We start from the raw sequence: 13,443 nt of genomic DNA on the forward strand, positions 1-13,443 counted from the left end.
GATGCTCATCAATTGGGGAATGACTGAACAAGTTGTAGTATACATTGTACTATAAGAAATGATGAGCAGGATGCTCTCAGAAAAACCTGGAAAGACTTTCATGAGCTGATGCAAAGGGAAATGTACTGTGTACAAAGTAACAGCAATATTGTAAGATGATCATCTGTGAATGACTTGGCTATTCTGAGCAATATAATGATCCAAGACAACTCTTGAGGGACTACAACGAAAAATGCTGTCTGTCCTCAGAGAAAGAATCATTGGTGTCTGAATACAGATTGAAACATACATTTTGAACTTTATTTTCCTTCAGTTTTTTTCTTGTCTATGTTTTCTTTCACAACATGACTAATATGAATGTGTTTTGCATGACTACACATGTATAACCTATACGAAATTGCTTGACTTCTCAATGGAGGAAGGGAAAGAATTTGGAACCCAAAGTCTTAAAAAAAATGTTAAAAATTGTTTTTACATATAACTGGGGAAAATAAAATAATAAAAGCTTAGAAAATGTACCTCTCTGCATCTTGTGTTCATCATAGTTGTCTGGAAATGTTTGGACATTTCATTGATCAGACTTGTTAAGTCTTTCAAAGTTGTTTTTCTTTACAAAGTCATTCTCCTGGTTCTGCTCACTTCACTGTGCAGCAGTTCACATCTATCAGGATTCCCTGAAATATCTCATTTTTTTTATGGTACAATAATATCCCATCACATTCACACACCACAATTAAAGACAGACATTTCTACATTTATTTCTTCACATGAGAGGCAAAGAAGAGGTAGTGTGGCCTTATTAATAGAAAGACAGCTGGCCTTAGAGATAGGAAGACCTGGGTTCAGATTCCACCTCCCACACATACTGTGAGATCTGGGCAAATGGCTTACCCCTTCTCAGTGCTCTAGGTAATTCTTGGAAGGTAGTAACTGTCTTGGCAGAACTCGATATCCAAGAGGTCCCTGTAGCAATGAAATCACAGGCTCAGTGCCTATCCCTACATATTCAACATCTTGTTCTTCCCATATGATATTAGAAGTTAACAGTCTGTTTTATTTTATTTCATTTTTTTGGCAGAAGATGTGTTCATAGATTATCTGTTCCCTAGCCTTTTGAGTTGGAGACTCCTTTTAAAACAGTATGGGAGAGCAGATGGTTCTCTGAATTGCTAATTGCCTGCTACTCTCATACAAAAAGTATCTTTCCTTCTGAATGCTTAAAGAGTGTCTGTTTTGGGTTATGGAAATTTAAAAAAAAAAGGTTATTGGGTAGTAATGTTCTTTCTTCTATACAGGAATGCATCTTTGGGAAATGTCATGAAGCATGTTAAACTCAGAAATTACAAGAACCCAGTTTCTAGTAAAATATTTTTAAAAGTGTCAGACTCCTCCTTGCCTCCATTGAATAGTGGAAAGCTGTTACTTATATAACTTCCTGTAATTTACCAGGCTGAGGGTTTAGGGGTGGAGGGGAGTCTGCTGGGTGAAGACTGTCAGTTTTCCTTTTCTTACCATTAGAGACAATGTAGCTCTGCCTCTTCTCTAGGAGCAGGATTGCCTTGTATATTTTTACCTTTATAGGCATTATCCCTTCTGGAAACTGAAATTGAATATAAATTTTCTTTAATTCATCCTTTTTTTCAGAAGATGGGAAATTCTTATGCTGGCCAGCTGAAGACCACCCGTTTTGAAGAAGTCTTACATAATTCCATTGAGGCCTCACTGCGGTCCAACAACTTGGTTCCCAGGCCAATTTTTTCTCAGTTATACTTGGAAGCTGAGCAACAGCTTTCATCCCTAGAAGGTAGGAGAATATGATATATATCCTATGTGCACATGCATGTATTTTAAATTGAATAATTAGTAAAAAAAAAAAATGGAAAGGCACTGGTGATAAATTCTCAAAACTTTTCCTTTTCTTCTTTGCATAGAACATGTCCAAAAATGGGTAAAAACAAAACAAAACCAAACCAATTGAAATGTTAGAAAGAAAAGTGATATAAGCATTATCAGACCATTTTTCCTGGATCAGCAAAATTAGAAGGCCAGAAGAATACTATTAAGTTAAAAGAGGAAATATACACCTTTTTGACCAGTATCAGTATAGTTTATTCAGGCAGGATGCGTTAGTTATACTGTTGTTAAGCTATATTTTAGATCTCTCTTTTTGGGGGTTTTGAATATTTTCATCTGGACGTGTCAGAAATGTTAATGCTTCTTCTATCTCAAAGTGACTTTTGTTTATTTTTTCTCAGTGATTGACAGCAAAACTTGGTCAAATACCCGAGGTGATTTCTGTTTGTGAGAAGTAGTGCTGAGGTCATCTAGAAATTACCTAGAAAAAAACAAGAAGCCCTTAGCTACTGAAAAACTATCTGAAATGAAATTAAATTGCTCTTAATGCCTGTGAAAAGCCTCAAGATTTACTTAATCACTGAAGGAATTAAGCTTAATTCCTTGAAAAAATAATGTTTTTATTATTCTTGTCTTTTAGCTGTGCCTAGAATTTATGATGTTGGATTTTTATGTCAAACGTAATTCCTTAGACTGCCATTAGAAGAGACAGTTAATGTTTAATCAAGGCTTTCCTTTTGACTTGTTTTTGATTGATGTGGCCTAAGAATGTTCTTGGATGTGCAGATTATAGAGAGAGATTTGTTGCTACTAAAATATGTGAGTCCAATGAGTAGAACCTCAAATTAATTTTTTAAAAGTGTAGTTTGTTAAAATGCTATTTGTTAAATATGCTGTTTGTCAAAATGTTATTTGACAATTTTTTATTTTAGACAATATTGTTATGATAATAAATGAAAGGCTGATGTCCATTAATTTGTGGAGTTTAGTGGGTACCTTGCAGTTGGGGTTGAGCAGTGTAGCAGTGAGCACTCCTCCCCTCCACAAAACATAGATTCGGATTTACATCAACATTGAACCTTTTGGGACCTTGGATTTCACCTATCAGCTTTTTCTTTTACCAACAAAAGAGCTTTTGTTGTATAATAACTGAGAATATTCATAATTAAATTACTCATGCAAATTAGTGAAAGCTCAATCCTTGAAAGGAAACTGGACTTAGAAATATTGATTTTATGCTTATGTGAATAAATAATATTATTAATATTTACTATTGTCCTAAGAATCAGAAGACCTGTATTTAAGTCCTGGCTTGTCTACATGGTAGCTAAATGACCTTGGGCATACCTCTTTGGGCTTCTTTATCTGCAGGGACCTCCTGTGGTTATATAACCTCTCTGGGTCTTAGTAGCTCTTCACCTGTAAAATGAGGAGGTTGGCCTTTGAGGTCTCTAAGATCCTATGATTCCCTGATGTCCATTCCTAAATTTTTTTCCTAAAGTAACTTCCTGCTTTTGCATTTTATGATTTTGTTTTGCCTGGCCTTGACAGGATCTGGATGCAATTGGTGGATCTCTCTACAATGCATAAGACTTGGCTACAAATTTGTGAGATACAATACTGGTTAGTGTTGGCAACTAAACATCGAGACCATTTTCAGCTAGCCAAAAATCTTTCTGAAATCATTTGACAAGACTTCAATGAAGGTGCATGACCACTATTTCTTCTCGTAGTGGGAATACATTCCCAATACTAGCCAGCTTTTGTTGGATAGACTATATCAGAAACTTAGACGAATTCCTTGCTTGGTAAGAGACTATTACTATTGGTGCTTCAGCACTCCGATGATCTGTGATTTTTGTTAGTGTGGGTATTCCCTCTCCTGATGCTATTAGAACTTGTCTATAAATTGGTAGGGAGTCTTTAGAAGTTGCCATGACTAGAAAATTTGTCAACCTGGGGCCAAGCTGTTGATTAATCTCTTTGAACTTGGCAAAGTGGTTGTCATATAACAACCATGCTATCATTAAGACCAGGCTTGCAATTTTTTCATTTTGGTAAGACCTTCTTTGTTGGTAGAACCTTTAGGAACCTAGAGCCCCTTTCACACCATAATGAGGCATTAAAGAAGGATTTTATTTTTTAATTTTTTTCTGTTTAAAAGTTTTAGTCATCCTGCACCCTCATTGCTGCCATTCCCAGTGATTCTCCCCTTCCCTCCCTCCCCTCCCTTTTAATAAAGAAATGCAGGTAAACATGTTGTATCTGACAATATGTCTTCTTTTATACCTATAGTCTACCACTTGTCTATTGAGAGGCAAGAGCTATACTCATTATTAGTCCACTGAAGACTTAGTTGACTCTGCATTGATCAGAGTTCTCAAGTCTTTCAGTATTTTTTTTCCCCTTCCATTACTTTGGTCCTTCTGTAAGTTCTCCAGGTTCTGCTTACTTTGTTCTGTATCAATGTGTAAGAGTCTTCCTAAGTTTCTCTGAATTATTTTTTTCCTTTTTGGCTTTATAATATTTCATTAATTTACACACCACAATTTATTTGGCCATTCCCCAATCGTAGGCACACACTTTTTAATTCTAATTCTTTGTCACTACAAAAATATCTCTATAATTTTTTTTGGTCTACATTAGATATTTGCATCTGTCTTTGACCTCCTCAAAGTATATGTAAAGGAGGACTTAAGTGAAAAAGAAAACTATTATTGTTTTTATTTATATATTTATAGCATTAGTATGGTATTTTGTAGTATTTTAATTATAATAACACATTTATATGGCATTTTCTAGTTTAAAAAATGACAACTCTGTGATGTAGGCCATGCAAGTAATAATAATTACTATTTACAGGTGACAAAATGGAGAATCTGAGAACATAAAGCAAATTAGCTGTGGTTACATGACCAGTGAGTGGGAGAGCTCAGACTCAAACCTAAACTTCTGAATCCAAGCCCAGTTCTCTTTCTATCATGCCACATTGCATAATTATTTTCTTAGCTTTGAGAAGTAGTGAGAACAGGTTGGTATCTGAGAAGCAGATTATATTATAATCACAACTCACAGTGGGTAGGGGAAGAGTAGGAAGGAGAGCTTTTTAGGATCCCTGATCTGTATGTTATTTTTTCAATGTAGGAGTAGACTAACTTTCCCCCATCACTAGGAGGGTGTCTGCATTCTTGACAATTCTAACCCCACAGGATGCCCATATCTGGTTAGAGTACTTTGGGAGTGAGTGGCTTTTCAAGGTCAGCTTTTGGGGCTTACAATTTACATTCCTCTGGGCTGAATGTCAACAGTTTGTTTCCAGATGTCAGAAGATTGTTCAGTGGTTCACTTTGGTATTAAAACCAGAGGCAGGCTCTCTCTTATTTCTCATCTTCCCATTTGTTCATGGCACCGAAACTGGCTCCTTTGTTTTCTCAATGTCTTCAAGGGGTGGAGAAAAAGAAACAAAAAAGAATTAGAAGAGGCAATCCTTATGTTTTGTTAAATGTCACAGTAAGCCAAAGCACTCAACTCCAAGCCGCTGTTTGCCACATCATAAAACCTTGTGGAGACTGGTTTGTTTAAGCTACATCTTGTTTTGTCTGTCTCTGACAGTGCCTCTTATCTCCCTACTCTCTCTCCTTAAAGATTATTTTTATTGCTGGGGATACTTGTATTCTAAATGCCCCTTTGCCCCATTAACACTGTCTTTATTTTTTAGGATCATTTCAGTCTGGTCCTGTTACCTAGTTGAAAAAAAAAACATTTTCTCCTTTTTTGTCCCAGGCTCTTCAATTCACCTTCCAGTTCCCATTCCTTTTTTTCTTCTCAGGGAAAAAAAAAAAAACCAAAACAAACCTAAACTGTGCACATTTTATTTGTTTCTAAAATGCTCCCTCAAACTCACAAAATCACTCTCACAATTTTGAAGTATGTATTTTGTAGGCAAAGATGAGGAAAAGTGTCATTTGGTAATGGAAATGGGTTCACTATGACATGAATTGGTTCAATTTGTGTCTCAGCACTGTATACAGCAAGTGATTAATCAGTGTTTGCCAAATTGAATTTGAATGATGGGATCAAAACAAAATGTAAGGGGAAGGACAGTGTGATATATATAGTTAATCAGAAGGATGCTAGATTTGCTAATAAGAGATCTGGGTTTGAATTCTGCTTCTGACACACTTAAGTGAATATCAGCTAATCATTTTGCTTCTGAGGCTCAGTTTCCTCATCTATAAAGTGGGAATGAGGTCCTTGCACTACCTTTTTGAAATGTGTACCCTTTTCATCTACAGAATAGAATCCTGAGGCTCAGGAAAGGGAAGTGATTTTGCTCAAGTTCACATAGTTAATGAGTGGAATAGGATTGTTGCAAGCAAGTGTTTTATACAGCTCAAGACACTATTATATATGTAGGTAAGAGATAGGGACTGGACTAGGAATTATATATCTATAGGGAGCTCCTGGATGAAGGATCCCTTTCTACCAGTGAGCACAGGGAAATCCTTTCTGGGCAATTTATAGTCTCAGAGAGCTACCTAGAACTTTGTTAGGTTAAACGTCTTGTTGCTCGGGGTCCTACAGTCAGTACATCAGAGACTGGACTTATGCCAGCCTTTGTAGCTCTAAGGTAGGCTCTCTATCTGCCTCACCAGACTGCTTCACATAGAAATGTTATTGTTATCATTTACACAGAAAACAAAATTGTCCTTTCACAGTTAGCAGCAATATGCAGCTGCTAATCTCTTGGAATCCTGGGTTTGTGAGTTGAGGGGAAAAGATAAAGATAATCTGGTTTATAACATCAGTGTTTTAAAGCTCAATCCTTGCCACTGGAACTTCAGGAAGTAATTCTGCTCTTAGTCGGCTCCTGGTTTTTGAAAAAAAAAGAAGGGAAAAAAAAAGCTGAGCCACTTACTACTCTCTTAACTGATCCAACTAAAGGTCCTGGAATGTCTTATGTGGACCTTTGACCTTTAATCTTGCTTTTTTGCTGATGGGCTTTCAAGTTCTCTCTCTGTCTTTAGGGGGCTTAACTAAGGTCAATCTTTCATTTACTTGTGAGCCTGAATTCCTGTTATTTTCAGCTTTGCAGAACAATATGTTTCCATTGGGTGCTACAAGAGACTACAACTGTGTAAGGCTGTGTGTGGTTTCATTCTCTGAGGATTTCTCCTCTTGTGTTGCCTTCTCTCGAATTTGTAGCCAGCTTCTCTAGGTTAGAGTCATTGTCTGCTGACCTCTGTATTGTCTTTATAGTGCTAATTTTAAAAAAGAGACCGTGATTTTATTGAGAGCGATGGCTCTCCTGACACCAATTTAATACAAGGCAAATAGGGAGACAGTGTCTATGTGTATTTTTAAGTACTTATTTAAATAGGCATGTAGAAAAGTATTAAATGCTTACTATATAGTCACCATGCTAATTGCTGGGGATAGAAATACAAAAGAGAGATAGTCTTTGCCTTCAAGGAATTTATATTCAAGTAGAAAAAGCCAACATATGCAATGGTGGCCTGGGAAAGGCTTTTTGAACTGAAAAGTCTTAGAGATGGTCTGTAATGGTGAGTGGAGCTGGAGGACAATTGGTTTGCATGTTCTTTCTAGGACTGGTGGTATGGATTTAATTAATATTTCCAATGCTAGTGACAGAAAGTAGGGAGGGTATATGCATATAGGAGCATGACATGGAGATCTCCAGAGGGGACAGTTGGTCATCAGTTAGTTATGGGAAGCTCTCAGTAATCAGGATTTCATTCCCCTATTACCCCTAGCCTGGACTACTGCAATAGCATTTTCTCTACTTACTTTTCCTGCCTCAAGTCTCTTCCCCTCCCTATTCTATCCTCCACATAGCTGCCAAATTGATTTTCTTAGAGCAGAGATCTGACCAGTAAATTCCTTGCTCCATAAAACCCTGTGGCTCCCTATTACTTGAAGGTTCCAAGAAACTCCTTTCACATTTTATATATTTTTCACAATCTCATCCCAACCTATTTTTTTGGGGGGGGGGAGCTAGGCAATGGGGTTAAGTGACTTGTTCAGGGTCACACAGCTAGTAAGCAAAACTACTTTTTAAAGCCTTATTATGCTTTATTCTTCTTTGTGCATTCTTTGGTCCAGCCAAACTGGTCTCTGTTTCCTGAATCTGTGCCAGTGTCCTGGCTCTCTTCCATACCTGGAATGCACTATTTTCTCACTTCTTCCTTTTGTAATCCCTTGAATCCTTTAAAACAACTTAAGTGTCATCTTCTACATGAAGCTTTTCTTGCCCTTCCCACTCTCCTTACCTGCTAAGTGCTGTCACCTCCAAAATTACAATGTGTTTATTGTGTATAGATTTATGTATTTACGTATTGTCTCCCCCTCATAGAATGTAAGTTCCTTGAGCACAGGGACTCTTTTGTTTCTGTCTTTGTATCTCTAGTGTCTTTTCAGTACCTAACAAATTGTAGTACTTAATAAATGCTTATTGATTATCTGAATTATTCTAACAATTAGGAACACAGTCTTAATCATGAAGGAAGGAGCTTCCATATAATTGTAAGAAAGCCACTGAGCTAAAGCTGTGCATATTGCTTCTTATAGGCCCTCTCTTGAAACTTCATTTATTCTTTGAAGCATGATATAGGAGAAAGAATATTGGCAGAGAAGTCAGGAAATGTGCCATTAATTCACTTTCTGATCATGCACAAGTCGCTAACCTCTGTGCCTCATTTTCCTCATATTGAAGTGAGAGAATTGGGTGAAATGATCTCTAAAGCCACCTTCAACTCTAAAAATCTCTGATCCATTTTATCAGACAATTATGAATAATCTTATTTATCTGGCAGAAAACTAGAAAAGGAAATAGGGTGGTGTGGTGTTAGAGGCAGGTATGATGACAACCAAAATTATAACTGATAACTTGGCACCATGGGGAAGACAGAAAAACTATGGAGTAGTTGTAGAATTATGTTGCCATGTAATATAGAGGAGGATGTTCATAAGAGATCACATCTGAGATGATGGGAGAAGGCTACTGAAGGTGTTGAAAAAAACTAAATGATTTAAATTATGGTCATTATCAAATAGTATGTTTTGTGGTTTGAAGAATCAAAACTGCAGGTTATGCAAAGGGCAGTGGAGAGACACATTACAAACATAAGCAGTCTGTATCAGACTACTAAGGATGATCTGAATAAGAATAACTCAATCAACAAGCATTTATTAATCACTTACTGTGTGCCAGAGACTGTGCTAGGTACTGGGGATACAAAAACGAAAACCGAAAATGATTCCCTACTCTTAAGGAACTTAAATTTTAATAAGGAGTATAAAGGAAGTTGTCTAGGAAATGTCATTATCATCATTATAACTGGCATTTTAAGATAGCTTTAAGGTTTGCCAAGTGTTTAACGTACATTATTTCATGCTGTCTCACACAGTAAGAATGAATGATAAAAGCAGATAGATAGCTCAAGTGTTGTGGGTAGTACCTACTGAATGCTAAGATGAGCCTTCTTTATATCAGGTAGTTCTTCCATTGAGACTCTCTGGGAACCCAGACAAGGATCACATAGGATGAAAAGGCATGGACGGGTTTTTCCTATGTAGTGTTTAAGAGAGGACATACATTGATGTGATATTGGAAGTCAGGATAACTTGAACCTGAGGTACTTACTAAGCTGTATGACTTGGGCAACTCCCTTCACCTGGTTCAGCTTCTATTTGCTCATCTGTTCAAGTAGGATAATACAACCTACGTCTCAGGGTTATGATGAGAATCAAATGAGATTATGTAATTAAAGTGCTTTGTAAACATTAAGGCACTATATAAATGGTAGCAATCATTATTACTATAATTATCTTAGTAGTATGTTTTTATAATTTAGTGGCAAGAATGTAATAATAGCATTTTTCCCATTCATTAAATATTTTATAAGTATCTAACTTGAAGACCTAATAGCCATCTTTCCATAGTTGACAGCTAATAGGACCTCAAGACACTGAAACGATAGTACCTTTCTTTGTATCTACAATGCTGAGTACAGCTAAGCATGTAATAGGTACTTAGTAAATGTTTGCTTACTGCTATTTGAAGTGCTGTCACATAGAAAAGGCTTTCAATGTGTTCTGCTTGTCCCTAGAGGTTGTAAATTGCAAAGAAGTAAATTAGAGCTTAATGTAAGACTTGGCCTTGCATCTGGAGGTAATGTGTTCCCCTTCAATTGATACCTTCTAGCAAAGGCTGGTTAGCCACCTGTTGGATATGTGGTATAGGCAGAAAGAGGTGTGCTGGTGATTGTTTCCCTGCTCTGGAGGGAAAAGTGTGCGTGACACACTTCTAAGTTTGATCTGAATCATTCACCCATTTCCCATTATTTTCTCAAGTCTAGACAACCAAGAAAACAATAAATCAAGCTCTGGTTTGTAGCATTTGCCAATTTCTGAGGTGTAAATGCTCACCCTGAAAACTTAACAATCAGAGAGCCAGTTTGAGCTGGCTCTAGCATAACCCTGCGTAGAGGGGATTCTTGGTCAGGTATGAATAGGATTGGATGGATTCTGATGACCCCCAATTCTGAGATTGTGTGTTATTTTGTGCAGAGGCAAGGTGCTGGGGGAGATATAAAATTTCGATATTACCCTTGAACTCATGAACCTTGGAGTCTAGAATGGGCTCTGTTGGCCAAGTATGTTATAATCATCTATTGTTGGGGTAGAAATAATTTGGTAATTACAAGAATATATGAATATATATGTAAACACATATATTCATACATATCCATATAATCCAAACATGTTATATATAAATGTATATATGTAATGCATAATATAATTATATGTAAGCATATAAATGTAATTTTTGGTATAACTGTTTCTTTGTTGACCACTGTTAAATAATGGTTGAATTCAATCAACTCTTATAAGTAGATAGGAAGAGAATATTTGGTAATACAAGGATGTACGGATATGCATATATATACATATTATACATATATATACACATATATAATCTATGTAAATAAGATTTCCTGGTATAAGTTTATCCCCATGTTCATCCCTGTAAAATAACCATTGAATTCAGTTGACTCTTGGAAGCAGTTGAGAAGAGAATGTGATGGTGGCTTTTTTGGTATTCAAGCTTTGTATTATCAGTGTAACATTGTATAATGGAGGGAGAACTGGGCTGAAAGTTCGAGGATTTGGATTTAAGAGAAGGCTCTGAAACTTTGTGACCCTTTGTTTTCCTTGCAAAATTATTTAACCTCTTGGAATTTCACTTTTCTCAAATGTAAAATGAGGATCATGATATTCACATTTCACACCCACAGGTTTGTTGTGATAAAACTACTTGGTAAATCTTTTAAGAGCTATGTAAATTTGAGTCATTCTGAGAAGAGAAAATGAGCTAAAATAGTAGAGGTGAAAAGCAATAACCAATGCAGCCATGAGTCATTTTTCAAAGTAGCTTAATTCCTCATTCTCATTTGTAAAATGAAGAGGGTTGAATAGATGATCTCCAAGGTCCTTTCCAGCTCTAAATTAGTGGCCATATAGTGATGATTCTGTAATATTTAGAATGAGTGTCCAAAAAACCAATCTGCTTGTTGAAACAATAAATGCCTTTACTTTTTTTATGGTCCTCACGTCATAGGACTGTAGCATGCTAGAGCTGGAAGGGGCCTTAGGTCATCTAGTAAAGACGTCCTTAATCTTTCTTCTATTGTGGACTCCTTTGGCAGTCTGTTAAAGCCTATAGACTCTTTTTTTTTTTAGAATAATGTTTTAAAATGCATAACATAAAATATATAGGATTACAAAGGAAAGCAATTATATAGTTATCAAAATGTTTTAAAAAATAAGTTAATGGACTCAAGGTTAAGAACCCATGATCTAGTTCAACCTTCTTTTTAAGAGAGGAGGAAACTAAGTCTGGGAGAGCTTAACTGATTGCCTAGGTTTATGTAGCTAGGAAGTATCAATCCAGGATTCTAAGACAGGCTATTTATCCCTAAGTGCAGTGGGATCTTCCACCTAGCATCAGTCTCTCTGATAGAGCTCTATTATTATTTTTTCATTTGGCCAGTGCAGGTTTTTGTGCGTTACCTCCAAGTGGGATAGAGAGGTTAGTAAATTCATCTCTTTGGAGTTTGAATCTCCCTCAAATAGAGACTAGAAAAGGACTTTGTCTCTTGCTTCAGGTCCTAGTGAGTTTCGGCTCACAACTTGGCAGAGGACAATTGGTTTTTATGATTTGCTCCTGTGAATTTATAGGAGAACATTCCTCTATTCCCATTCTAGTAGGAGCTGAACCTTCATCTTCCCTGAGTATTTATGGAGATTGTTAGAGTTTCCTTGGCAATTGTAACTCAGATATTTTTATTTTAACAGTAAGAAATGTGCAGGATAAAATAAAGAACATTTCATTTTCATTAAATGAAGCCCTCAAGGAGCTTACTGTTTAGTGGGGGAAGACAATACACAAAAGAAAGCTGAAAGGGGGTGAGGGAGACGAAGGTACCCAGTCCAAAGTAGTTGAACTAGATGGGAAATGAAGAGATGGCTGGCCTGGGGCCTTTCTTAAATAGAGGTTCTCCACCTCTCTTCAGAGGGGTAGAATGTACTGATGAGGTATGCGTAGCCAGGCTGATTTGATGATTCACAATGATGAAGCATGATGTGGGCAAGATGAAGTCCAAAAATGTGCAGTCAGGTGAGAAATGAAGAGATGGCCCACCTGGAGGCCCTCTTTAAATGGAAGTTCTCCACCCTCCATTCATAGGGGTCCAACAGGTAGAGGCAACTGAGGATGTGTGAGTACCAAGCCTTTTTTGATGAAGGGGGAGGGGCACACTGTGAAAATTTTCCTTTATCTCTCAGGAAGCCCTAACTTGATTACCAATTTTTGATTTACCAATTTTTCCAAGACTACAAAGATAGTCTTCAGGTCCAGGTAACATAACATCAGAACTGAAGGGAAACCTGAGAGATTGTTTAAGCCAACTCTGTCATTGTAAGTAAATTAGTGGCAAGACCACGCTGATAACTAGTTCTGAGGTTTATTCCCCACTATCCCAACTGGCCCATACTGTAATAGGTGCTTAATAAATGTTTGTGGATTGATTTCTGATATTTGGTGGCCAGGCCTTCCCTTTCTGTAGCTAATTGGAAACTGGAATAGGAGCTGGGAAACTGAGAAATATGGTGCTACTTCTTCCCCATAAGAGGAAGAATTGATTTAATCCCTTTTTTTTAAAGTTTAGAGGCTAAACTTTAGCTCTTTTAATAAGAAAAGCAGACCTCAGAGAGCAGTAGTGTTGTGGCTTTCTCTCCGTAAAGAGGTTGGATCTGTCAGCTCCCTGAAGCTTAGCTTTTAAGGGTGAAGTGTTTTTTCTTTTCTTTTGTTTTCTTTTCTTTTCCTTCCTTCCTTCCTCCTTCTCTCTTCCTTCCTTCCTTCCTTCCTTCCTTCCTTCCTTCCTTTCTCTCTTTCTTTCTCTCTCTTTCTCTCTCTCTTTCTCTCTCTTTCTCTCTTTCTTTCTCTCTCTCTTTCTTTCTCTCTTTCTTTCTTTCTTTCTTTCTTTCTTTCTTTCTTTCTTTCTTTCT

The 13,443-nt window shown here is 36.9% G+C and overlaps 1 protein-coding gene across 1 annotated transcript in view; it reads left to right on the forward strand.

Annotated features, from left to right (window-relative positions):
• Nucleotides 1-1,647: 1,647 nt before the first annotated feature.
• Nucleotides 1,648-13,443, forward strand: part of GREB1 (growth regulating estrogen receptor binding 1) — a 131,635-nt gene continuing 119,839 nt past the window's right edge. The window contains exon 1 of the mRNA XM_027865439.1: nt 1,648-1,804. Coding sequence (XP_027721240.1) covers nt 1,648-1,804 — 157 coding nt within the window. The remainder of the gene's footprint in view (nt 1,805-13,443) is intronic.

This window comes from Vombatus ursinus, unplaced genomic scaffold (assembly GCF_900497805.2).
Source record: "Vombatus ursinus unplaced genomic scaffold, bare-nosed wombat genome assembly UNPS02014778.1, whole genome shotgun sequence".
Lineage (NCBI taxonomy): Eukaryota > Metazoa > Chordata > Mammalia > Diprotodontia > Vombatidae > Vombatus > Vombatus ursinus.